At 44.7% G+C, this 27,933-nt stretch overlaps 1 protein-coding gene across 1 annotated transcript; it reads right to left on the reverse strand.

Annotated features, from left to right (window-relative positions):
* Nucleotides 1-1,161: 1,161 nt before the first annotated feature.
* On the reverse strand, nucleotides 1,162-27,818 carry USP38 (ubiquitin specific peptidase 38). The gene is made up of 10 exons (XM_056119034.1): nucleotides 27,099-27,818; nucleotides 24,985-25,120; nucleotides 19,785-19,914; nucleotides 17,403-17,504; nucleotides 13,853-14,011; nucleotides 12,934-13,127; nucleotides 11,083-11,176; nucleotides 9,723-9,829; nucleotides 6,873-8,247; nucleotides 1,162-2,410 (listed from the first exon to the last, which is right to left on the reverse strand). The coding sequence occupies exons 1-10, from the start codon at nucleotides 27,778-27,780 to the stop codon at nucleotides 2,249-2,251; spliced, it is 3,141 nt and encodes a 1,046-aa protein (XP_055975009.1). The 5' UTR covers nucleotides 27,781-27,818; the 3' UTR covers nucleotides 1,162-2,248.
* Nucleotides 27,819-27,933: the final 115 nt, after the last annotated feature.

Raw genomic sequence — 27,933 nt, forward strand, 5'->3', positions numbered from 1 at the left:
ACCTGGGTTGGCCACATGCAAGGCAAACGCCCTACCCGCTGTGCTATCGCTTCAGCACCCCAGTTAGGTTTATGAGTGAAACTTCTGATTATTCTGAAATTCTTCCATCTGATTCCTCTTCAAAGGTATCCTTTCAATTCAGGTTAATATTTAATGCCACTACACTTTCAGTGTAGTGTTTAAAGGCAGTCATTTACTTCAAATCTTTGGTATTGGTAGAAAGTTATCATCTACAAAAGCCTCAGTATTATTATTAAATTTAACACATACATTTGACAACAAAATCTTTAATGATGTGATCTTCAGAGAGAAAACTAAGTTGGTCTAATTGCCCTTCCTCAGCTGAGCCTGGTTCTCGTGAGTCACCAAGTATTAAAGGACTTTACCAATTTCAGTAAATGCTGGCTGATGTCATCTGACGATAAACCATGATCTTGTCAGCGAATAACTAAACCCATCCGGAAGCTGAGAAACTGCCAACAGGAGGGGCTGCAGTGATAGTTCAGTGGGGAGGGGGTTTGCCTTGCACACAGCCGAACCTGGTTTGAGCCCCAGCACCTTGAGTGAGCCAGGAGTGACCCCTGAGGCAGAGGCAGGCCTGGCCTCACAAAACAAACAAAAAGATCCAGAGGCAAGCCAGAGAATGTCACTGGCTACTGTGTTTGCAGGGAGTTGACTTTCAATTCTGCAAACTATTTTCAGTTTTCAATTAATCCACCGGTTTTCCTAATCTTCTTTGGGGCTGGAAACAGGTTAGGGGTGGGAGGGAGTGGAATGAGGACAGGGGAGTTCTGTTTCAGCTGCCGAAAGCTTGGGAAAAAAGATAACCCCCAAATTACTAAGGAACATTCTTTCCATAAAATGTTTTCAAAATAAATAAAGGCCAATCTTCGAACAATGTATGATGGCGTACGGTAAGTTCAATGTTTAGGGAAAGAAGCCCGCTGGGGCTTGGGGGGTGGGGGTGGGGCGGGGTGGTGGTGGTGAGGATAACTCCAGACCATTGTATAATCAAGTCCCGGGAGGAGGCATTTGTTTCCCGTTTCTGAAAACGCAGGATGGCAGGTCCTGCACTTTAACACTTTATCTGAACTCCGAAATAACTGTGCAAACTCCAATGAAAACAAAAAACAAACTAAGGAAAACAACCAAACGTACCTCTGAAAATATGTGATCGATGTTTAATATTTGGAGGATCAAGTAATAAAATCAAAGATTTTTTTTTTCCCCCGATCAGGTTCACTTCTGAATTCATCCAAAAGTTAAAAATAATCACAATTATTGATTTAGAGCCATCAGATTTTACTTCAAGAAAATCTAATACCTCTCAAAAAGTTATAATGTTCATGTTAGCACAAAAATTACTTCCTAACATTTCATTAAAAAAAAAAAAGAAGCTTTTCCGCAGCCAAAGATTCCTATTTTTTGAATTACAGTACTGCAAGGCACATACAGAACTCACCTCCTTCCAAACACACAGAAGATATACTCCCTGAAATAGAAATTCAAGATCCTTAAACAATTAGAAACACTACAAAGTTAGCAATTCTTAGGTAAAAATGTCGTTTCTACAGAATCATGCACTCTTAAGATCAAGTCAGCACGTATGTATAAATAATCCTTTTAAAAAAACATTTGTTCTTGAAACGCAGATACAGTGATGCTGAAGACAGCAAGAAATAAAACCCTGAAAAGTCCGAGAGCTTGAGAAACTATTATTGCCTTCAGAAGAGACTGTATCATCTCTAGTATTTTCAAGGATTGGAACTTAGTAATCAGGTAACTACATTGGAAACAAAGCATTCTTCCTTTTTTTTTTCTTAAAAAAAATTACCACAGTATTTCTACCACTTTTAACATCAATTCTACAAAGGATACTAAACAAACTTTACCTTTTTGTTAAGTAAAACCAAGGATTAAAGAACATTTAAATGCGTCTACTAAATTTAATGCAGCTTAATTAGGGACCAGGTACACTTTTCATTTTCCTCTGACAATTTTTGGTCGAGCATGTCTAAACTATAAAAGCAAATGGAATTTTAAGAGGTAGATTTTTTTTTTCCCCATGATGCACGTTTTGTTAATAAATGTATTGTCAAGAAAATCAAAACAAGCGCTGAGTGTGTTTTCTTCAAAGTAGAAGGGTCTAATGGAAAGAAAAAAAAAATAAAGGGTAGGTCTGATATTCGTTACAGTCTGACGTTTGAACCGTCACAGTATTGGCTATCTCGTATCAGTGCAGTTCGGATCAAAACACCAGCCTGCCCACGGCGTTGAAGCCACCGCCCCCACCGCCCCCACTCGGTCCACAGCTTCCCGGCGGGTCGTTGTCGTCGAATCCGTTGGGCCGGAAGGAGCAGGAGGCAGATGCGGCTTGCAGGGCCCGGGCCCGCGCGTTCAACTCTTGCTCCTGCGAGGAAAAGGAACTTGGATGAAATTAAAAGTCAAAACGCAACGGAGAGGGCTATCATCTATGTGACTACTTAAAAGCTGGCATCACCTTCTTTCAGAAGCATCCTGCAAATCTGTTTTTTTTTTTTCCCTTTTCTTTTTGGGTCACACCCAGCGATGCACAGGGATCACTCCTGGCTCGTGCACTCAGGAATTACTCCTGGTGGTGCTGCTTGGGGGACCATATGGGATGCTGAGAATCGAACCCGGGTTGGAGGAGTGCAAGGCAAACACCCTACCCGCTGTGCTATTGCTCCAGACCCCTGCAAAACTTAAGACACAAAAAATATAGACCACATGAATCTTCCCCAAATATACCAAGGTGACCCCTGCAAGTGCTCGGGAAAAGTGGATGGGGGAAAAAAAAGGGTTTGGAGTTTATTTTCTTAAGTAGCATTACAAATTTTTCCCTAAGAGATGACTAGAATTTTTTTTTTTTTTTTGCTTTTTGGGTCACACCCAGCTATGCTCAGGGGTTACTTGGCTCTGCACTCAGGAATTACTCTACTTGGTGCTTGGGGGACCATATGTGATGCCAGGGATTAAACTGGTCGGCAGCAGTGCAAGGCAAACGCCCTCCCTGCCATATTATCACTCCGGCACCTATTAGAACTTTTTTTTCTGAAATAGAAAGGCTTATTGGTAATTAGAAAGGGAAGGAAAAGAAACTCCCCATCAGGGGAGGGGGGTGGCCTAAATTCAATAATATTGTAACTTTTTTTTTTTTTATCAGAAACCAGACGTATTCATCCATGTGCCTGGTATTATTTAGATAATGACTAAATACTGGTAATCTTAGCTTAAAACACATTAGGCACTAAATTCCAAAGAGAACAAATAAACATGGCCCCTTCACCTGCCAAGCTGTGAACTGGATTCTAAAACTACCACTTCTCCTTGGGAGAAAACACAGCATTCTGGCCCGGGTTAATTTTCAAGTGAGGTCAGTTTCCTTTAAAAAATGTCTCAGGGTCACAGGTAACAATATTACTCTGAACTTGTTAGATGTCATCGGCTGGAAGAGCTGTTCAAAAGACAGTTAACTCTGGGGCTGGAGCAATAGTACAGTGAATAGGGTGTTTGCCTTACAGGTAGCCCAGCAGGGTTCGATCCCTGACATCCCACATGGTACCCTGAGCTGCCAGGAGTGATTCCTGAGTGCAGAGCCAGGAGTCAGCCCTGAGCATCGCTGGGCATGACTCCAAAACAGAAACAAAACGATAAAATGTAATTGAACTTTGTTAAGCACAAAGTTCCTCCCAACAATTGTTAAGGAAATAAAATATATACAGTGTATATCAAAATGCACCGCAGAGCCTGGTAAGCTCCCCTTGAGGTATTGGATATGCCAAACACAGTAACAACAAGGTCTCCAATGGAGACGTTACTGGGCCCGCTCGAGCAAATCGACGATCAACGGGAGGGCCTTTACCTTTACATCAAAATGCAAAAAAAGGATAACTCTATTGCTTCTGAGACGAAGCTTATTTCAATACAATTTCCGATAACTCTATTGCTTCTGAGACGAAGCTTATTTCAATACAATTTCCAAAAGAGTGATATTCTTCTTTTCCTTCTTAAATATTTATATAAACATGGTCAGTGGAGAAGCCAAATCAGAAGCTTAATGGATAAAAGTAGGAAAAAACCCGTTCATTTTAGTTCTTTGGACATAGGTACTATGTTGCAGAGATGCATTATGCGAAGTGCTCACCAGTGAAATAGGGAAGCCATAACAGTCTCTTACACAAACTATGAATCCAAAGTGAATGGGTTGGGGCTGGAGTGATGGCACAGTGGGTAGGGCGTTTGCCTTGCATGGCACTGACTCGGGTTCGATTCCCGGAGTCCCATGTGGTTCCCCGAGCACCGGCAGGGGTGATTCCTGAGTGCGGAGCCAGGAGTAACCCCTTGTACCACTGGGTGTGACCCAAAAAGCAACAACAACAACAAAACAAAACAACAACAAAAAACAACCCCAAAACCAAAGTGAATGGGGTAAATGTATGAGGAAGCTCCCAATTCCAAACCCTGCCGATGACATCACTGTACTATGAAAAGGCACAGTGGGCTGGGCACTTGCACCTGGCCAGCCCCGGTTCAATCACTGGCACCACATATAGGTCCCACGAGCCCAGCATGAATGATCCCTGAGCAGTGCAGGTCTGGCTGTTTGATGCTCAGGTTTAAATGTGCAGAACCAGAAGCAGTTTGGTGTGGCTCAAAACCAAAACAAATAAACAACAAAAAAAGTAGGAAACCTAAATATATGTACATTCCTGAGTCGTTTATTGCAACTTAAGAAAAAACACCTGGTAATGAAATTTTAACAGACTTAATACAGGTACATACATCTCTCAGACCAATTTGGAAACATCTTTTAGATTAAGTTGCAATCTGAGATTTAAAGTGCAATTGAGAACAACTGTGCAACATTAAAAACCTGAATTTACAAAACACAGAATACCTTTCCCTTCATAGTGATGTAAGGATCTTAAAACATCATGGAAAGCACGGCTGTCACATTCAAATATTGTAAAACTAGGATGTGATGGGGTACATTATGACAGCTAAGCTAGAAAGTCATTTAAAGGGAGGTAGCAGCTTAACTGGTTGCTATGGTTGTAAGAGCTTACAGTACTGGAATCACAGAAATTAGATATTCATCTTTCCAAAAACCATGCCTCTTCCCTGATAAATACCACTGACAGCCAACTGCAAATAAACAATTTACTTATTTCCTAAAATCAAGATTGCACTGGGTCCTCTGTTCTCTATTTTCTAGGACAGGACATTTCTATTCCAGTGTCTATCACTCCGACCTTCAGGAATCAGGGCGACCCGTAGCTGGTGCCTACGTGGCATCTAGCAGGGACATGGTTGCTTTCCTCTGCTGCCTCCTTGACTGGAGGGTAGAATTGTTAGCAGTGACTTGCGTCCATCAAGTACTGGGTCTACCACTTTAAAATTTCACACCCAGCAGTGCCCAGGGGACCATATGGGGAGCTGGGGATTAAACCCAGGGCAGCCGTGTGCATGGCAAGTGCCCTACCTGTTACAGCATCTTTCCAGGTCTGAGTATTTTATTATTTAAAAAAAAATTGTTTCGGTGTGTGTGGCAGAGGTTTGAGCAATAATTAGACGTTACTCAGGAATTACTCCTGGTGGTGCTAGGGGGATCACATGGGATGCCGGGAACTGAACGGGAATTGCAGGGGTGGCCATAATGCACGGTACATTACTACCTCTGCACTATTCCTCAGGCACACAGAATAGCACTATAGCACTGTCCTCCCGTTGTTCGTCGATTTGCTGGGTGGGCCCAGTAATGTCTCCACTGTGAGACTTGTTGTTACTGTGTATGGCATATGGAATACACCACGGGTAGCTTGCCAGGCTTTTCGGTGCAGGCGAGATACTCTTGGTAGCTTGTCAGGCTCTCCAAGAGTGGCGGAGAAATCGAACCCGGGTCAGCCGGGCTGGCCGCGTGCAAGGCAAATGCCCTACCGCTGTACTACCGCTCCAGCAACTCAGAGTGTTTTATTTAAAAATTTTCTTTGTGTTGCTGGGAATTGAGTGTGAGGGCCTCACACTTGAGAGGCATCCTACCAGTCTCAATTCCGGTCCGAGCCTTGTATAAAACAGTACTTCCCCATCCATTTCTTCTCTCATTCTATCTGTATCTTTCAGGGGGGTTGTAAATTTCTGGGACATTTTAGGAATTTACTTAAGCTCATCAAGTCACACGAATTAATATATCTATATTCATCTGTAATGTACTTTTGGCTCTTTATGTGGATGGCCAGCTAGCAGGTTCACAGCAAACAAACATCACCTAGATTGGTATTAACTGTAAAGAAATAAGATTACCAACTTGTTGCCAAGTGGTAACTCATGGGAAGTTTTCCTTTATTCCATGACTTTTGTTTACTTACTGTTCTATCATCTCCTTGGTTTTACTGTTCATTTTCACAGACTACAAATATCCTTAAACTTACCCTTTCTCATGGCTTTTATCTATAACCCTCAAAACAGTCATAGAAAGTCCATCAAAATACCTAAAGTTGTTTACGTTGGAAGTGGAAGATATTTTCATTGCATGAAGACCTCTTCATTTCTGTACAGCATGATTTTATCATCACATCTCTTATAATTAAAAACACATAAGGTCTTCAAATAGTGCACTGGTAGGATGATTTTTCATTAATTTATAACATTAGAAAATAAAGACAATTTTATTATACAAGTGAACACAATTCATAAAAACTCGACTCAAAAAATTTCAGAATTTCCACTCCACTCTATAAGACATTTCAGTTACTGCTGAAAACGCAGAAGTTGGATTTAGGGCATTCACCGAATCACCTGTCAAATGCTTAGATATTCTCCACCAATGCCGAAGCCTTTTATGTTTGACTTACCTGTAAATACAGTTTATTGTCTTTTGTAATTGCATCCATAAGTTCTTTCTGCAGAGGTGGGTCTCCATTTACCCAGAGTCCACTGGCTGAATTATTGTCCCCTAAACTGTTCGTGAGATTCTGTTTTTTATACAAAAGCACGTAAGCTGTATCCTTTGGAAACCTGCTCGTGATTTTCTGGACTGACTGAAAGGAAGTGAACGTCACCCTGCTGTCATTAAACAAGAACCACTCCTTTGACACGTCGTTGTTTTCTAGGTCCTGCTCGATCACGGGGCCGGGGCTCTGTTCGCCCAGCAGGTGGGCCTGGGCGGGTGCGAAGGCCAGGCTGTCCGACGGGTGGCACATCTGGCACGCCGCGGGCTCCGTCCCCGTGACGTTCCTGGCGTAGGAGTAGTAATGCCCGCTCTCGGAGGAGATGCCCGAGTGCACCACCACGGAGCTCAGGAGATAGGGCACCAGCTTGGGGCAGCAGCTGTCATCCGTCCCCGAAGGCTTCAGCTTTTTGGCGAGGTTCTCGCTGATGTCGGTGAAGTCGACATCCAGAGACCAGCTCTCGGCCAGGGAAGACAGGGAAGAAGTTCTTTTCACTGGCAACTCGAGGAGCAGCGGCAGGGACACGTTGTCTAAGATTTTCCTCCGCACGTGGTACTTCTGATCATAGGAAAACCTCAGGAGAGTGAGAATAAGGTACTCGGGTTCCTCGGTGATCTGCATGGTTTTCTCGGCATTTTGGAGAGAGGCACAGTTTTCGCAGTAATATTGGTTGTCACCAGTAAGAATTTCAGGAGCCAAAAAATAATTTAGTAAGTCGGTTACTGAAGGCGGGGTTTCCCCTCCGGGTTTCTGAGGTACATCCTTCGTCGCCAGGATCTTGCTGGCCGGGCGGGGGTCAGAGGCGGGGTCGGGGTCGGGCAGGTCGCGGGCAGGGCTGCCCAGCAGGCTGTCGCTCAGAGCCGGGTCGCACACGAAGGCCGCCGTCTCCACGTCGAAGATGCCCAGGTCTTCGGGGGCACCGGCCACGCTGGCCTGCATCCGCTCACCGTCCATCGTGTACTGTGGACTCAGGGACGCCGCCGGCTCGGGGAAAGACAAGTTCTCCACGGCAGAGGAAGGGCAGAAGGCAAGGGAGAGGTCCGTGAAAGCTTCCACCTTCTGTGAGGTACTCCGGCAGTTCAAACAACATATGTGCGTTCGCAGCTTTCCCACAAACATCCTTTCTATCAGGGTCTTCTCAGCGTCAGCGGGCCCGGGGGTCTCGGGGAGGAGGGCGGCCTTGCTGGCGACCTCTTGTAAGGAGGTCTCGCCCAACTCCAGGCTGTCGGGAAGGCTGGGCGGAGACTGAGCCTTCAGGACCTTCTCCTCCTCGTGCAGCCTGCGGGCGAGCAGAGCGTTAGAGCCGCGTCATCCCTCCATCCCTCCCTTTCTACTCAGGAACAGCCGCGGCAGTGCAATCACCCAAGTGTTACGATTACTTAATCCAATACGGTGCAGAATTTAAAAAATAAATAAAAACAAAGCTTTTCTTCTTTTAATCAAAAGGAAGGATAGAACACAGAGAGGTTAAGGGCTCTTAGGGTCGATTCTCATTTCGTTTGCTTCATCCTACTGTTTTTTCTTTTTCGCTTTTTTTTTTTTTTTTTTTGCTTTTTGGGTGAAACCCGGTGATGCACAGGGGTTACTCCTGGCTCATGCACTCAGGAATGACTCCTGGCGGTGCTCGGGGGACCATGTGGGATACTGGGAATCAAACCCAGGTCGGCCGCATGCAAGGCAAATGCCCTACCCACTATGCTATCGCTCCAGCCCCAACCTACTGTTTTATAGCACTTACCAGGATAGAACTACCTATATGGGGTGACTTTCATGACCTTTGCCACTCCACCTATTTCCTTAGTTGAATGGAAGACAGAAATTCCATTTGCCGAGTTCCACTGAATTTACTAGTTAAACAACAGAAGGAAGTCAGCAAGGAGAAGCAGAAAGATCTTTTCTCCACTAGGGGGCAGGGTGTGGTGTGAGGGGGTAGGGCAGGGTCTGGGTCCTACCTGGCTGTGCTCCGGGCTTACTCCTGAGTGCTCAGGGGTCCACTACCCAAAAGTTTTAGTGAGAAGAATGGTCTTGTTTTACATTTTGTAAGTATTTAAAGAATATGGCTTAGTAAGAGCCAGCTGGGTCATAATATCTGCTATCCATTCAATCTACTGTGGAATGTTGATTTAGAAGTAAGTAAAAGTAAAGGCCCTCCCGTTGATCATCAATTTGCTCGAGTGGGCCCAGTAATGTCTCCATTGGAAACTTTGTTGTTACTGTGTCTGGCATATCGAATACTCTCGGTAGCTTGCCGGGCTCTCCAAGAGGGGCGGAGGAATCGAACTCGGGTCGGCCATGTTGGCCGCTTGTAAGGCGAATGCCCTACCCGCTGTGCTATCTAACCTCAACTGTATATATATATATAGTTGGCACGGAGTTGGGAAAAGGAAGATGTGGCCCAAGTATATGGGAACCCCTAGGGTTCTGTGTACCATACCCTTTTTCCCTCCGGGGGAAGGGGAGGGAAGAGAGTGCACACCCCACAGTGCTCAGGGGCCACACGGGATGTCAGGGATCCAACACGGGTTCGAGGCAAGCATCCTATCTGCTGTCTGATCACTCCAGCCCCTACCACACCGCTCTGTGAATAAGCTGTCGAAAGCCAGAAAATCCAAAAAGGAATCCAAATGAAAAACAAAAGAAACTGGTAACATAAAATAAATGAAAATAATTCCAAAGGTCAAAAAAAAGTTCCACAAAAATAAACCTGGAACGGAAGGGCACAACCCAGACCATCAGGATACAAATACTTTTCACCTGTCCAGTAGAAACCTGAGGTACTCAGAGCAGTCCTGCTGGGACCTGGGGGTGAACCATGGCGGTCTGGAAGCCTCGAAGAATATTCGCGGCGCGTAGGCTTCTCTCTGATACCAAAGAGAAAATACAATGACAAAGTGACTCTCACACCTTTATAAACCAAACAACGGAAATCTGAATTTAGAATGTCTTTTATTTATTAATTTTTTTTTCTTTTTTGCTTTTGGGTCATGCCTGGCGATGCTCAGGGTACTCCTGGCTCTGTACTCAAAAATTACCGTGCTGGCAGTGCTCAGGGGGACCAGATGGGATGCTGGGGATTGAACCTGGTCGGTCAGCCACGTACAACGCAAATGCCTTACCCACTGTACTATTGCTCCGGCCTCCTGAATTTATAATGTTTAATGTGGATTACTGAAGAACGCAACACATTTAACCTCGACTAAAAAGGGTCAAACAAGAGGGCAGGTAAAATTAGACGTAAATCAGGCAACTTTTAATCATATCATCCGAAATTAACAGCAGAGGGTTACAGGCCTGATTCTTAGTACCAGGACTAGCACTCTCTCTCATGTCAAGTTAACATAGCTTATGCAACATATACTTATACGGACAAATATACCTATATATATGTATTATGCACAGTATACAGTGAATTTAGATTAGTGATGAAGCAAATACCTAAGTGAGTTTAGTAGGAAATTAAGCTCAGGACTTAGAAGGAAGATCTGCATTTCCCTGTATCTTGCGACGTTAACTTCATAACTGCATTTCCCCCTGCGAACTATAAAACTATCTCTTATCTCTTTCATTACTCATAGACCATAATCATCACCCTTTTTCTCAAGAAGTTATAATCAAGATTACTTCCCCATTTGTAGTAGGAAATAAGATATTTCCATCAACTCAATCTCATCGATTAAAATCTTCTATTGCCTCCAACTGTCACCTCTTTTTGACTTCTATGAAATCACGAAAATCAGAAAAACCCAGAAAATAACAATGCGTTATTTGTAAATAATATATATTGGTATCACTGCTCAAAACTTAAACAATGCGCCCCTTGTGCGTCTCTAGAGGTAACCACAGACCACACAGAGCATCTTTCAAGGGGACTCTGCGGAGTGACAACTTACTCCCATCTATTAGTTTTTGATCTGTAACTATTAAAGAAATTAAAACCCAGGGCATATCCCGGTACCCTTGCATTTCAGAGGCCCTCCTTAGCACTTGCTGATGACCTAGATGTGCGGGTAGAGACACCCCTATTCCCTCATCAGCTAAAAACGTTCACCACATTCCGTGAAGTTCAAAGATGGCAACAACGAAGTCAACATACACGTACCAAAAACACACTCACCTGGGTATGAGCCAAAAATGCAAAAAGATGCTGGAGCTTTTTCATTAATGAATTGCACCCATTTAAATTTAAAGATAATACTTGTCTCCTGAAACTGCAAAGAGAATAAAATATAAAGACTGTGTATATACATAGAAAACACACGTGCACTTATAAGCTTTTTTTTTTAAATGTAGGAATACTGCTATTTACTCAGCCACTGATTAGCTGATTGAATTGGGCATGAACTCCACTATTTAAAAAAGCAACAGCAACAACAACAACAACAAAAAAAACAAGTAAAAGAGTTAGTCCAAGAACATATTATCAGGGGCGGAGAGACAGTACAGGGGTGAGGAACCTGCCCTGAATGTGTCTGATCCGCTTTGGTCTCGCGTACCACAAATCCCAAGGAGTCACTGGGTGTTGCCTTGGAGGCCCCCTGGGTAATACTAGGTGTGACCCTTGCACAACAGTAAAGAGCTTATTGTCTTCACTAACCTTGGGCCCTTCACCTATCACTATGTACAATGCAGTGAAGAAAGAAGAAATAGAAGTAAAACACTCCTGGCGTAATAGCTATTTCTGATGGAAATAACCTAAGTGCTTTTCTTTCTTTTTCATTATTTTTCTGGAGGGGTGTTGGTACAGGGGTGGGGTGTGACATGACATGCCTGTGGCACGGGTGGACGGACCATACCTGGTAGTGCCCAGAGACCGACCAATCCTGGTTCTGCTCAGGAATGAGTCTGGAGGTGCTGGAGAGAACATCCGCAGTGCTGGGGACCTAACGGGGCTGGGCTATGTGCATGGCAGGCGCCTTGGAGGAGCTTTCTGACCCCTCATTCCTATTTCTGGATGGTGGCATTGTAGCACTGTCCTCCTGCTGTTCATAGATTCGCTCGAGCGGGCACCAGTAACATCTCTGTTATCAGACTTGTTGTTACTGTGTTTGGCATATCAAATATGCCACGGGGAGCTTGCCAGGCTCTGCCGTGCGGGTGGGATACTCTCGGCAACTTGCCGGGCTCTCCGAGAGGGAGGCAGGAATCGAACCTGGGTTGGCCACGTGCACGGCAAACACCCTACCCGCTGTGCTATCGCTCCAGCCCTGGATCAGTGCTTAGAAATAGGCTGCTATTAATAACTTGAGTAAGCAACTTTTCCATTCCTTCAAGTCTGCATGAAATGAAAAACATACCGCCATCGAAACATACCACAGTTAGAGTGAATGGAGAAAAAAAATTGCGCAACAAAGCATAACTGTGTTCTTCTTAATCAGTATTTTATACAGTCGTACAACATACAGAAATAAAGTTTTTGCTTGAAGTGGCTTTTGATAATGGCATGCTATTTCCTCATGGCATATCATTATGAAAAGTGGCTTCAAGTAAATAAAAGTGCCTGAACGACTGGGGTTCTCGCACAGGATGAGAAAAAGGTACTACAGCCTGGGGGGGTGGGGAGTGGGTGTAAGTGTGCTGGAATTTTCCAGGCACGAAACCCTATCTGTCATTAATAGTACTGCAAGCCACGGTGCCTCTAATAAATTTTTTTTTTTAAAAATTGCTATAAAGACCAAAATAACACACGGGCAGAGAGATAGTACAAAGGAATATACTTAGTCAATCTTTATGTTATACTAGTAAATATTAAGTCAGTAATTTGAGAGTGACATTCTGAATGTAATAAATGCCAAATTATATAAGTTAATATTTTAACTTTGTTCCGGAGGACTGGAAGCAACACCACTCCTGAAGATATCAGTTCTGTGAAATGGTTAACACTCTGAAGACAACCCCATCACCTGACAGCTCATCAGTATGTCTCCGTATCTACAGGTGAAAAGAAAAGGTCCGAGTTTAAACTTACTCAGTGGCCATAAACAATGCTTGTATAACACTGTTCATATAACACGTATTTCCGAGGTTAATAAGACCAGTTTTTCCAGTTTCAGATTTTCCAGAAAGTCTAGATAAGCAAGATGCCAAAGAATTTGATTGAGAAGTCCAGGCACTTTGATTGAGAATCAATTTAATCTTCTCTTCACTGGGCTTAGGAAAATCCTATGGATTACGAAAGACAAAACCAGTTTAAAAATATAAATGATTTTTGCTAAATTAGCACCATGAAGAAATTTCTCCCATTGGTATCTAGCCTTTCATTTTCCCCTTTAGCTCTGTAATCACTGGTGGCAGCCAACCAATCATCAGATAACCAAACAGATGGCAAACATAAATACATTTTCTTTTCTGGGTGGGTGGGTGGCTTGGCGGTACCCCAGGGTCACTCCTGATGATATCCGGGGAACCAAATACAATGCTGGTGATTGAACTGGGGTCAGCCCTTGATTCTAATGGCATTTCTCCACTCTCTGCCCTCCCCCCTCCCCGCAGAAAAAAAGCTTTTTACCATAAGAGTATGAAGAGTTGGTTCTAAGAATGCTTATCCCACATTCACCTGTCACTGTCACTGTCACTGTCCTCCTGTTGTTCATCGAGTTGCTCGAGTGGGCCCAGTAACGTCTCCATCGTGAGACTTCTTGTTACTGTGTTTGGTATATCCAATAAATCACGGGTAGCTTGCCAGGCTTTGCCGTGTGGGTGGGATAGTCTTGGTAGCTTGCTGGGCTCTCCGAGAGGGGTAGAGGAATCGAACTAGGGTCGGCCAAGTGCAAGGCAAACGCCCTACCTGCTGTGCTATCCCTCCAGTCTAGCCTAGCCTAGCCTAGCCTAGCCTATCCTAATCTGTCGTTTTGCAAATATTGACGCAACTATTTTTATTTTCGTACCTTTATTGCTTCCAGAATAGGTTCATAGAGGTCTGGAAATCCAGAGTAATGATACATCATGCAGTGGACCAGTTCGGTCAGCTGCACCAGGAAGGCGGTGCTGGAGGACAGGCCATCGCTTCGGAAGGAATGAACCAAATTAACCACGTGGGGAACCACCTACAGAGACCGAGAGAATAAAGACATTTCCCAATTTACAGAAATCGGCAATAAACTCTCTATTTTTTGTTTTTCCAATGCTGGGGACCAAAACCAGGTCTCACGCTTTACTACTGCACCTTCTCACCAGCCCAGTGGTACCATTTTAAAAAAACGCCTTGAGTGGGGGGTGGGGGGTGGGGAAAATCAGGGCCCTTGTAACTTCTATTCATATGATTAAAAAAAAAAAGAAAAAAAAATCAGGGCTATTCCATTTACTAAATCCTACATCAGGACCAAGCTTTTAAACGATAAATTTAGAATTGGCTTAAGAGCTCCATCTAGTGTGAAATTTATACTTTTCACTTGAAAGAATTCTATATATGCTGTACAGAAAATCTACCTCAACTAAGTCTTAGAAATAACTTTTTGCTTGTTACTAAAATTACAGCTCAGTTATGGGATTATTTTTCTTTTAGATTAGTTTAGGGATGCGCGCTAATGTTCTAAAAATTCTTACTAACAATAATCCCCACATACAAAATGAGGTGATGGGTCGAAAAATAAACAGATCTAATATTTCTATTATTTTTAAGGAATTTGAGTTAAAGAGGAAAATCTAATTATTGTTCATAAGTATGTAGAATACAAGCAGTATTGATAAGCACAATGTTATTTTATAAGAATAGATAATAAATTATTCCAACTATAAATAAAAAAAGCAGTGTTGGGTCATCATGTTTGTTACCAAGAAAATAAAGCAAGATATTAGTATTGATAAGTACAATGTTATTTTATATAATAATTTTAAATAATAAATTATTACATCTATAAATAAAAAATTGGGTTACTGGGTTATCACGTTTGTCAGAGGTTACCAGGAAAATAAAACAAGGTACGCACGGCAAGGCCTGGCAAGCTACCCGTGATGTATTCAATATGCCAAACACAGTAACAAGTCTCACAATGGAGACATTGCTGGGCCCGCTCGAGCAAATCGATGAACAACGGGAGGACAGTGACAGTGACAGTCAATTCCATGCTGCTTTGGAGGGATAGTGGTTAGCATAGCTGCCTTCCAAAAAGTCAATTTCATTAATTCAGTGCTATGCCTATTCCACCTAATTATGATACCACACATTTATACTTATATGATAGTAACAAATGTTCTATTTCTAGTACATTCTTGGAGTGTTGTTAACTCAAGGTGAGAATAAAGTTCTGAGTAATCTGTAGTTTTAACATGGGCATCAGTAATTGGATTGATTTGTGGTTTGTCTACATTGGAAAACATTTCAAAAAATTTAAAAAATTACATTCTTAAATAGTATCCCCATAACCATTCTACTTTGTGCTAGAGTTTCAATACGTTTTAGTTCTAAACAATTTAAAAAGTTGATTTTTGATTGAATAAATCTATGTGTCTGTCAACAGTGTTACGATACCTAGTAAACTAAAGTTGCCATTTAAGGAAATATATAAAACCTTTAATTAGAAGTTGTTTATTTTTTCTTTTCTTACTACCATCTGCCATAGCTTTAAAAATAATTTTTCTATATATAAAAATACAAGAAAAGCAACTCAGTATCTCACATATGATAACATCAATCTTGGTTTGTTTTAAAATACTCGGGAGCAAGTGATCACAGATTCTTGTCCATCCTGAGTAACCCGCTAAGATGAATCCTTGCCGAGTTAAGAGTTCTAAACAGCCTTGACTACTTCAAGAGAACTAAATGCCCAAGTTAAGTTTTAATTGAGTAGCAGGCATACCTGGGTCCATACCCTCAGCCCCATCATTTTCAATTTTAGATCTAACTATTCCTTAAATAAACTGCATTTATTTCAGTAAAAGCTTTCACAGCCAACAATGGTACTTCAATTACTTTTTCAACAACAGAAGAAAAGTAACACGAGGTGGGATGTTTTCCATTTTTTTTTTTTTAAAAACTGTGAAGAAAGAAATAGGTGGAGCATGTCGCTTAAGTGACCAACTAGAGTCTAAGGAATGTGTCATTGTGAAAAGTATCTAACAGCAGAAGGAATGATTCAGTCAGGGAGTCTCCTCTAAAGTTCTGAAAATAAATCTTTCCTTGAAGAGCCTTTCTTTAAAGTGCCCAAAGACAGGGACAAAACAAACGTTTTCACTCTGGAAGAGTTTCTACTTGGAAGATCTATTAATAAGCTAAAGTTTGATTTTGTTTCTGTAACCAAAATAAGGCCATTAACTGATGTTCAAATTCACCAATTACGGCAATTAACAGCAAAGATCACTCAACCTAAGTGCTCACATATAATGTAATTACTTATTTGCAAGACTTCCTTATTGCAGAACTTAAGATGCTGGTGTTTTCCATAAATGGAAATGAGGCACCGAATAGCGTATCTGTGAAGCTTTACTTTCCTGAGGGTAGTTCTATTTTTAGTTAAAAATCAGCACCTAAAACTCTGTACTTTAGCAGAATCTCCTCTGAATTTGGATGTGGTGGGTCAGTCAGTATTCATAAGAAATTGATACTACAGCTGTGTGGTAATAAGTTTCTACTCTATAAAGCTCTGTTAAATTTCTGGGATGCTTACGACAGATAAACAGGTCTCCAAAAAAAAGCATTCTTTTATCACCTGCAATAACTGACCATCAAACAACTCAAGTCAAATCAAACAAAGCTAGTGATTCAGGGGCTGGAGCAACCGTATAGCAGGTAAGGTCCTTGCCTTGCACGCGGCCAAGCTGGCTTTGATCCACGGCACCCCATTTGGTCCTCTGAGCACTGCCAGGGGTGAGTCCTTAGTGCGGCCAGGAATAACCCCTGAGCACTGTCAGGTGTAGCCCCCCCCCCCCAAACAAAAACCAAACCAAAACCAACCAACCAAATAACACATGCCCTCCCCCCACCCCCCCAGGGCTAAAGACTAGTGATGCTGGTGTTGGTTAAAAGTGGCAGGACTTCTGGGACTCTGGACTTATTTTTATGTGGAGCCAACGAGATGTGTTGAAAAAAAAAAAGGAGCAGTGAGAACTCTGGCTGCATGCATAAGACTGTTTCATGCTCACCAAATCCCAAATCCCACCCCTGACAGTGGTTTTCTACCATTTTTTCCTACACTGTTCACAGGTGTAGCTGGCACCCATTGGTGCCACTGACACGGGGCATCTCTCATGGAGAGCAGTAGATTCACTTGCCTTAGTGGCTTCAAGTGGAACAGTTTTAATCAGACTCACACATTCTGAAAAATACATTCTCTGGAGGGAAATTCTACATGCTCAGTTTTCTCCGGAGTCATAGTTTTATGACGAGTCATATTTAGGACTAACTTGCAATTTTTTTTAACTGACTACAAAGGTGACTCAATATTAATCTAAAAACTTATAGCAAGATTTTTCAGTGCAGAACGGTGTGTCATAACTTACCAAATGGAAAGCCTCAGGAGAATGCTGAAAACTAAGCAGCATGTGAGAAAGAACTGCAAGAGCACCAGGTCTCACAAGAGGAAACCAAAGTCGATTAAAAACCTTCAAAAGAAGACAAGACAGCCACTGTGAGAGCAGGAAACCACCAACCCAATCAGTGCTTACTTCCCCAGGGCCACAATGACTTCTATGAATATTCTTCTTCCTCCAGGAAAACTTTTGTCATAACAGATCTCATTAAACTCCAGGGAAGAAAATGGATGAGGGACATAATCACAGAGTTTAAATGAACTCAGAGTCATAACCAACACAATGCCACGAACAAGTAAAACCTTGTCAAATCATGTACATGCGGTGTACAGCTCCCTGGTTCATTACTCATTCAACGCCTATCGATAAGCACCTGCTAATGAGCTCAGCACTGTTCAAAGTCCTGGGGCACAAAAACATCTCAGATCCGGGGCCAGAGAGATAGTACAGTGGGTACGGCTTACTGTGGCAGACCTGGGTTCCATCCTGGCATCCCATACGGTCCCCTGAGCACCGCCAGGAGTGATTCCTGACTGCAGAGCCAGGAGTAACCCTGCGCATCACTGGGTGTGGCCCCCAAACAAACAAACAAAAATCTGTGATCTTGCCGGGTTTACTATGTAGATCATAGCTTTTTACGATTTCTCTACTTAAGCCACTTTTTGTCTGAGAAATGTATAGGAGTGTTGCCAGAAACCCCCTGGAATCAGTCTGTGGTTGATGCAGAATGAAGTCGGGACAGTTCCACGTTCAGACATCTGTGACAACTGCCAACTACTTGGCGACGCCCCACACCCACACTCAGGTAGTGACTGCAGCCGTGGCCAGATCCAGCAGGAGGCTTGGGGCACCAACGCAGGAGTCAAGACAGCTTGGATGCTTGGGCTGAAAGCTGTGGGGGTCTGGGTCAATTCTGTTTATTTACTTCTTTGGGTCTGGGGCCACATCCAGTGGTGTTTGGCAGTTACTCCCAGCTCTGTGCTCGGGAGTCACACCCAGGGGACAGAGATGGAGAGAGACTGGCTGGACATTAGGCAGGTGCCTGAACCTCTTGGCCCTGTATCTTTTGGGGGCGGAGGTTGGGGGGACTTCTTCTAGGGTCACACCCAGTGGTGCTCCGGGCCACACCTCCCACGGTGCTGGGGGCTGAGTCCGGAGCTCCTCAGCTACTGCTTATGTTTCAGCCCTGGATGTCTCTGAAAGGTGGATATCGAGGCTCTGTAATACACGGGGGAAGAAGGAAGGAAAGGAGACAGACAGCAGAGTTTTAAGGCTTTCGGTCAGAGGAAGTGAAGGTGCCATTTATTAGGACACAGAATATCACACCTGGGGAGGAAAATTCAGGGGCTACACTGCAGATAAATTATATGAGATCCAGGAATAGACAGCTGGCAATGTAACACAGGGCTCATGGAGAGTAAGTGACTATAGAAAGAAGCCTGGCAGTTGTTAACGTAGAGATTTTCTTTCTTTTTGGGGGGAGGCATCTCTGAGGTACTCAGGGATCATTTTGGGAAGTCTCGGGGAACAGTGTGTGCTGAGCTAGAACTAAGGGGTCTGTGAGCCCAGAACTCCCCACTGTACTGTGAGTCATCACCTCGGCCTGAGGGACGAGTTGAAGCCAGAAAACAAGCTGAGTATGGATCAAAATAATGAGTATTATTTTATTATATATAAAAATATATAATATATAAATATATATAAAATATATACTCTATAATATATAGTATATAAATAAATATATAAATACATAAAAAAGTATATTAAAAATAATGAGTATGGGTCCCACCCAGTGGTGGTCTGGGTCACACCTCACACAGTGCTGGGGGCTGAACCTGGTGCTCCTCCAGACTGAATTGAACTGAATCCTCCAGACTGAATTCCACATATTCTAGGGTTACATCTACCAACAGAAACCAAGAAGCCAATGAGTTAGGACAAAAACTAGAAAACTAAGACATCCTGGTTACGAGATGAGTGATGAGCTTCAAGAGGGAGTGATTCAACTGTGCCCAGCATTGCAGACAGGTCAGAAAACGAAAGGTCTGAAAAACTTAAATGTTTCATTTTTTTTGGTTTAACAACCTGAGAAAGTGTAAAGATAGTTTTGCACATTAATGGTAGTGAAAAATTGATTAGCTAGATTCAAGGAAAAAATGAGAGGAATATCTTTTTGCATATCAACTACTTGAAAACAGAAACATTTTAATGAGTTAACAACATTTTAAACTTCTAATAATCCAAGATTATTCCCAAAGGAGGAACATACTCACTATTAGATGCTACAAAGGGACAAAGAAAGAAAGATGGATAAATGTGTACATTCGAATAGATTTATATACTCCCACTCACCAGTTCTATTTTCAGCAAAGTAACATCTATGAGAATAGTGAACTTCTGGACAGCTGCCAGACCTTTCAGGAGGGCGATCACCCACGTGTCCACGTGCTGAGCCAACGGCCAGGACAACCAGTCAATCATCCTGAAAATCGAAGGGAACAAAACTATCAGCATTAAAAATATTTTTGACATTGTCTGGCTGTGAGGAACAAGCCCGCTGGGAAACCACTCCTGTTGGGACTGAAGTTGCCTGTGAAAAGCACGACCTAGAAATGAATCTAGACACGACCCAGAAATGAACATACTGCATTTCTACTGAAGGAGTTCTCCATCTGTTAAGTGTGTTTCTGGTGCAGGGTTGGTTGGAACTTGGGGTTACGTATGCGTCAAACAGGCACTCCATCGCGGAGCCATACCTTGGGGCTCATTCTTAATATTAACTTATTTACATAAAAGAACTTCAGATAAATTCATTCTATATAGGTGCAAAGTTTTACATTTCTGCTCTAGAGGGGCATCAAGGAATCATTAGATGAATTTAAGAACAGTTCAAGGAGAGTTATCTGAGGGCTGGTGGGGTGCGTGCCTTGCATGTGGCCAAGCCCAGGCCATATCTCAGGCATCCCAGAGGGTTCCCCAAGCAATACCAGGAGTGATTCCCGAGGCCAGAGCCAGGAGTGACCCTTGAGTATGGCTGGGTGTGGCCCCAAAACAAAACCAGAAGAGTTATCTGAGCCAAGATACATGTATATTAACTATGACCTCTCCTTCCTGATGATCACTGTCCAATACAATACGGACTATCTAAGGACAGTTTGCAAGAAACTTTCTTAACGTCTTTCAAAATTCAACTATTCCAGAGGTTCCCAAGCTTATATCGCCCATTTCCCTTTTAAAAACAAACAACCAAATAAAAAACCCACAAAACATTCCGCACCACCCCCCTGCCAACTTCCAGCTTTTGACCCCCTTCATCATTCTGGTACCCCACCTCCTTTCCCCAGGGGACAGTACCCCAACTTGGCAAACATCAGGTACGCAAAAAAAAAGAAAAGCAAACTTCAAGAGCTTATTGTAGAAGGCCACTGAAAGTATCAGTATCCGTTAAAGGCCCTGTTTTGCCCAAGTGAGCGTTTCTCTTCCCAGATACAAACAAACCCAGTTTCCTGGAGAAGAGACAAACAGGGACTCTGCAAGGGTTAATAAGACTTACATTATTTCATCTAGTATTCCAAGTTTTGAGATTATGAACTAATACAATAGTAAGGGGGAAAATCAGGTTTCTGAAGTCAGTGGTTTAGCTTACAAATTTAAACTGACCAATTTAAATTTACAACACGCTTCATCCTTTTTAGAAGTTACCTAGCCGAGGTCTGTGTCTGTTTCTTCGACTACACGTTCCACTAACATGCTTATTTCACAGTACTGCTCTGAAGTCAGAAGAGTCAAACATTCTTTATCAACACCCACAGCAATAAATACCATGACTATGCAAAATGCCAGATATAAATACAAATGCTCAAAGGAGCAACCAGCGTATTAACAGCAGTGACTCCTGGGCCAGGGACAGCTCCACAGACTGCCCGCATGAGAAGCAGCGGGGGACCCCGTGATCACCGGAGCACCCCTGAGAGCGACCCTCAAGCACAGTCAGGAGAAACACCACAGAACTACCGTGTGGGGCCCAAACACCAAAAATAAATACGCTAAATTAAATAAAGGCACCAAGTTTGCAACTGATATGGTTATTTTTGTAACTGTTGCATCAGATCTACATTGAACAGGATAATGTCGCTGCCTTTAATATTTCATCAGCTGTTCCCTCAGCACATTTGATTTTCCTTATTTTTCTGGCCATCTTCTTCCAACAACCATGGTAAAATGATTAAAGTAGTCCCTGATGGATGTTTTACACCTTCTGACTATACTTTTTTGGCTAATTTTCATAAACGTTTTTGAGCCGGGGCCTGAGTGATGGTACCGTGGGCAGGACATCTGCCTTGCATGCAGCTGGCCCAGGTTTGATCTTGGGCATCCCATACGGTCCCTTGAGCCAGGAGTAACTTCGGAGCACAGAGCACCACAGCAGTATTGCTGGGTGTGGTCCCAAGACAAAGGAAACCAAAACCAAAACCAAAACCAAAACCAAACAAACAACAGAAAGTTTTTCCTTAATGCTGGTGCTTCCCTAAGGTGCCGGAGGGGGGTGCCTGGATGCGTGGGCAGCTGGGGGAAGCTTTCTGTTCACTTCAACAATGCCAAAGGCGAGGAAGTTGTTTTTACCTAAAAAGGGGGCAGAAGGACCAGATAAGTTTTGGAATCTCTTCAAGGAACAGAAAGTGGAAGACTACTCTTGAATTTCGGGATGGGGAGAACTGAGGCACTGTTTATGATATAGGAAAAGGAAATCTTAAGAACTATCGTAAGGAAATCACTACATACAGTTGGATCCTGGTACTGAGGTACAACGCTTTCGTTGATTTGTTTTTTCCTGGCCACACCGAGTGGTGCGCTGGGCTTATTACAGCCTCGTGCTCAGGGATCAAATCTGGGTCGGCGATGAGCAAGGCAAGCACCCTACCCACCGAGACTACTATCTGGGACCAAAGATTTAAGACCTGATGGAGACCTACATGAATCGCTTCATGGGCCTCTGAAATGGCAAGATTTTAGTAAATCATTTAGAAAGTGTGTGAGGAGCTGAGGCGATAGTACAGCAAGTGCAGTGCCTGCCTCGCACGCAGTGGACCTGGGCTTGATCCTCAGCACCTCATCTCCCCTGAAGGCCGCCATCACTCTTTACCTTCTCTCACATGTACCTATATCCAAACTACTTACAAAAAAATTTCAAGTCACGAGTAGCACAAATCATTCACCAAAAATCCGGGTGTCTATTAAATAACCGGTGCTAGTTCAGTGCTGAGACTATAACAGAAGGCATGTTTTCTGTCCTCAAACTGGTAAGGAAAGTTAAAAGATCAACAGTTACATAATAAACAGCAGAACTGTCATTTGACCTGAGGTCTGCTGGCATAAAATGCAATCTTTTTTTTTTTTTTTTTGGTGCACTATAAGTATAATCCAGTTTTGCTTCAGCTCATTGGACCTGCATTTGCCAAAACTCAGCTGAGTCATTTTTATGATCAATGACAGGATTTTATCCACCCTGTATTGGTTACTATTTGACTTACAAAGACATTTTACCGGTATACCAATTTAACTTCTAACAAAATATAGAGAGATAACGTATGTACTTTTTTTTTCTTTTGGGGGGCCATACCCAGTGATCGTCAGGGCTTCCTCCTGGCTCTGTGCTCAGGGTTCACTCCTGACGGGATCAGGGGACATGTAGGGTGCCAGGGATGGAACGGGGTTGGCCAAAGGCAAGGCAAACAACCAACCCACTATACTATTGCTCCGGTCCTTATAGTTTATGTACTTTTATGGAATGTCCTTCCCTAGAGCTTAAGAGCAGTAATTTTCATCTTTGCTTTCTATTTTCAAATATCTGGGGATCTTTGGATCCCAAAATGTTAGCATAGTGGTTGACTGAGAAGGAACTCAATTATCATTGAAAAATGAAACTTTTTTTTTCAAAAGCTAAAAACAAAGCAAAACAAAACATAAGGAACTTGAAAACCTTAACACCAAATCCCTGATACTAATTTGACACTGACGCTGGGGTCGTGGCTCAGGACAGGCTCATGCTTGCACGTATTTGGGTCTAGGTCGGATACTTGGCACTGCCCGTAAATAGACACTATCTGGGGAATCAAATGTTTCCTGCCCCTCTCGTGAAATAATACTTTTCAAATCTAAAGTAAGGTCAATTTCAAGATGCATAATTTTGAGACAAGGCAAGTCCCGTCAATTGAACTAGGACACACCAATGACTGTGCACGTCCACATTTTAACATCTCTAAAGTCAGGACACATCTTGGACTCAATGAAAGATGTTCTTAGTCATCACCTCTCCAATTAGAAAGCTCCCATGAGAAGAATATTTTGAACACAGCCTGGCACTGATGGTAGGTATTCAACAAACATAATTTGAATAAATAAATGACAAATAAGAGCACAGAAGTGCTAAGAATAAATAACACTATGCTTATACTCACAGGAGTAAAAAATTATAGATAAAAAACATAAGGAGTTATCAGAAAAGTCTAGCTATTCACAAAGGAAAGATACTTTCATTGAGTAACGTCACATTAACAATGAAAGAAGACATGCAGTATTAGTTTTCAAATGCTGAAAATGACTTTCAGATGAGGATTTTGTCTCTTATTAAATATAGGGGAGAAGAGCGGGTGGAACGATAGTACTGCAGGTAGAGCATTTGCCTTGCTTGCAGCCAACACGGGTTCGATCCCCAGCACCCCAGGTGGTCCTCAGAGCCGGCCAGGAGGAATTTCTGAGTGCAAAACCAGGAGCAAGCCATGAGCACACCTGAGTTTGGCACAAAAGCCAAACGAAAGTTTAGGGGGACGGGAGGTGGTACAGTGGGTAGGACATGTGGCCGCAAGCAGCCGCCCTGGCATCCATATGGTCCCCTGAACACAGGCAGGAGTAATTTCTGAATGCAGGAAGAAGTTGCTTGTGAGCATTGCTGGGTGTGGCTCAAAACCCAGAAACAAATAAATACACAGGGGAGAAGAATGCACATCAGATAGACAAAGATTGAAAGGGTATTATCTAGAGATCCTGGTAAAAGTAAAAATATTTACTTAGCTAGGGATTTGAAAAAAAAAAAAAAAGGAAAATGCCCAGAGGAAAGTAACTGAAAGAAATGATAATGAAACCAACAAAGGCCCAGAGCTATAGTACAGCAGGTAGGGAAGAGCAGCATCCCATAGGGTCCCCCGAACACTGCCAGGAGTTAATTCCTGAGTGCAGTCAGGAGTAACCCTTGAGCACTGATGGCGGTGGGCCCCCCAAAAAACACAGAAAAATCAACAAAAGAAATAAAGAGGGTACGCATTCACATATGTGTTAGAATTTTAAAAAGTCAAATAAAAAGTAGATGTGTGAATTACTGGGATGTCTGTCAATGGTGTATACCAAGTTAAATAAATCATTCCGATCAGATTTGGAAAGTGCTTATGTACGTGATTTTGTAACTTTAGTTTCATGTTTCTCTACGATCATTCATTACCCACAAAACGCAGCGACATAACACTCCCCAGGAATCGTAGACAGTGTGGCGAGGTACCTGCACAGAGCTTGGGTCATGCTGGCGTCTTTGACATTGGGGTCTGTGGTCAGGCTCCTGATCAGAACCGTGATCATCTGAAGAGGGATATGCTGCACCAGGCTCGCCAACGCCACGGAAGGCTCATACGCTGCATCTAGATCGTCAGAGAACAGTTTAGGTTAACTGAAGTATGGAGAGACAACTATTTGCCCAAACCAACTAAGCCCGTGGATCCCGAGTGTCAACCGGGAAGCAGCTGCCGACCTCCAGTAACTCACAGTCAGGACCCAAAGCGGGGTTGTGACACTGGATGGGGGTTTGGGGGTGGGCTAGGGCTAATTTGTCTTAAAATAAATTGAGGACTTGTTATCAACTAGTGTTCAACTTAACATTTCTATTTTATGTACCATCTCTATACTGGAGTTGTGTAAAAAGTTTGCATAAAAAATTTCTGGGGCTGGAACGACAGCACAGCAGGTAGGGCATTTGCCTTGTATGCGGCCAACCCCGGGTTCGATCCCCAGCATCCCATATGGTCCCCTGAGCACCACCAGTAGTAACCTGAGCATCGCGGGGTATGAGCCAAAAAGGAAAAAAAAAAAGAGGTTAAAAAAATTTCTGGGCAAACAGGACGGGAGGGGAAGAAGCTGAGCAGCCCGGATCCACCTGGTGGGGGGAGACGCCACACAGGGTGGGGTGACTAGGGGGGATGGGGGGCACTCAGGAGAGAGTAGGACCCACTCTGGAGACAGCACCAAGCAAGAGAAAATCTGAGTTAGTTCAGACCTTACTTCCCTACATTCTTTCCTATTCTGTGCTGAAACACTAATTTGCTAACCAGAAGTCAGGAAAGAAACTCGTTAAGGATAGGGGGTCAAGTTTGGTGTTTGGTGGTGGGCTGGATCTTTGTACATCAATATCATGAATTTAAAAGTATCTGTAAACCAGGCTACTGACACTACTGTAACCATACTGCCTCAACTATAATCAATTTTTTTTTAAAAAGAAATGTAAGGTAGTTCATGTCTATTTTCAGATTCTCCAAGGTGATGTAAATGCCAATTAAAGTAGCGATTAGGTTGCTGTAATGATGATTAAAAAAAAAACCAACACAAATCTTTAAAGAAGTGGAAATAAAGGGGAAATGAGGGAACCTGAGATCATTAGGTAAACCCACCCTTTTCCTCTAGAGCTGGGGGAGTTCTGGGGGAACCTCCCAGCTCCACCCACCGGGAGCTGTGAGTCCAAAAAGAGCAATGCAAACCAGCTAGGGTGGCCAGGTCGCCCGGTCAGTCGATGTGCTTAATTCACCTGGCGCGCGTGGCGTGTGGCTCGCTAAGACGCCCAGTGCCGGCGCCCCAGATGAAAGGCAGAGACGCCCTCTTCCCAAGCTGGGTCTTGAACCACCGCCAGGGAGGGTGACTGGGACCAAGGGGAGGAAGTAAACACGGCGGCGCTGGGCATCTCCTCCCAACAGCCCGCGGGGACCAGGCGCACGCGAGCCGGGGCAAGGAGTGCCAGGGGAGAGGGGGCCCCGGCTGGCACCCGCCTCCCCGTTCTCGGGATGCTGCCAAACACCCCGAGACAGAACCCGCTCCCCTGGCCCGCCCGATGCCACCTGGCACCCACCGAGGGCCGCGAACAAACGTCGCGCCCACCCTTCAAACACCAGCTTAATTAACGACGGCAGGAGCGGGGCACGCGGCCGGGCACCCTGCAAAGTTCCCCGTGGGTGGTGGGGGGGTGGGGTTGGCCCGAGCCTGGAGGGAGACCCCGAGCACCCCGCCCTCCCAGCGTTCGGGAGGGAGGATGCTCCAACCTCATCAAAGCCGCGCGGCCCGGCGGCGGGCGGCGGGGGTGGTGGGCACGCTCGTTAGCAGGAGATGACAGGCCGGCAGGCGCTCTGAGTCAGCGGGCAGCACCCGCCGGGCACCGGAAGCCGCCGGCCCCCGTCCCAGGCATCCCCGGGGCCATGAGGCAACCGGTTTGGGGCCAAAGGTCTGGGGCCAAAGGCGCAATGCACCGAATGCATTTATTTATTTATTTACTTTTGGGGGTGGGGGGGTGGGGGACTGAACTTCCTCCCTGGCCACCGGGACCGCGAAGCCAAGGGAAAAAAAAGGCGGGCTCACCGGTGGAGGAGATGCTGGCGAAGACCTCCTGCAGCGAGGGCAGCAGCGTGGCGGGCTCGGCCTTCCAGATGTTCTGCAGCAGCCCGCTCACCTTGGTCACCTGCGCCACGTACTCGCGCAGCTCCTTCTCCTGGCCCGACGCGCACTGGAAGTGGCCGATGGTGCGCACCAGCTGCTGGCAGAAGGTGACGGCCGGCTTCCCCTTGGGCACGCACTGGCCGAAGTCGCCCAGCAGGTCGCAGAGGCGCGCGCAGAGCGGCGGCTCGGGCCGCTCGCACACCAGGCGCAGCACCTCCACCTGCAGCGCGCCGAACAGGTCGAGCACGGACGGGCAGCTCATGATCAGCTTCAGGCCCGTGTGGATGTAGTCCAGGATGGCCACGTCCGCCCGGCCCAGCGAGTGGTAGCCGCGCTGCAGCAGGCCCAGCACGAAGGGCTTGCTGAAGAAGGCCTCGAACTCGGGCCGGTGGTAGCGCGCGTAGGCCTCCAGCACCTGGTGGCCCACCTGCCGCTGGAACGGGTCCTGGCCCTCCAGGATGAGCCGGGTGGTCAGCTCGAACATGGCCTCGCACTGCGCCTGGTCCAGCCAGTGCTCGGCCGACTCCACCACCCGGCGCACGATCACGCGCTTGACGGGCAGCGGGTGCGAGGAGCTCACCAGGCCCTCCAGGATCTTGTCCATGGCGGTGGCCGCGCCGCGGGCGCAGGCGGGCCCGGGGCGCGGCGGGACACGGGGCGCAGCCGCAGCGGGACCGGGCGCCGCCAACGCCGCCGCAGCGGCCGCATCTAGGGGGCGGGCGGGCCCATCCGGCCCCGGCGGGCGGCCGGACCGCGC

This window comes from Sorex fumeus, unplaced genomic scaffold (genome assembly GCF_029834395.1).
Source record: "Sorex fumeus unplaced genomic scaffold, SorFum_2.1 ptg000039l, whole genome shotgun sequence".
Classification (NCBI taxonomy): Eukaryota; Metazoa; Chordata; class Mammalia; order Eulipotyphla; family Soricidae; genus Sorex; species Sorex fumeus.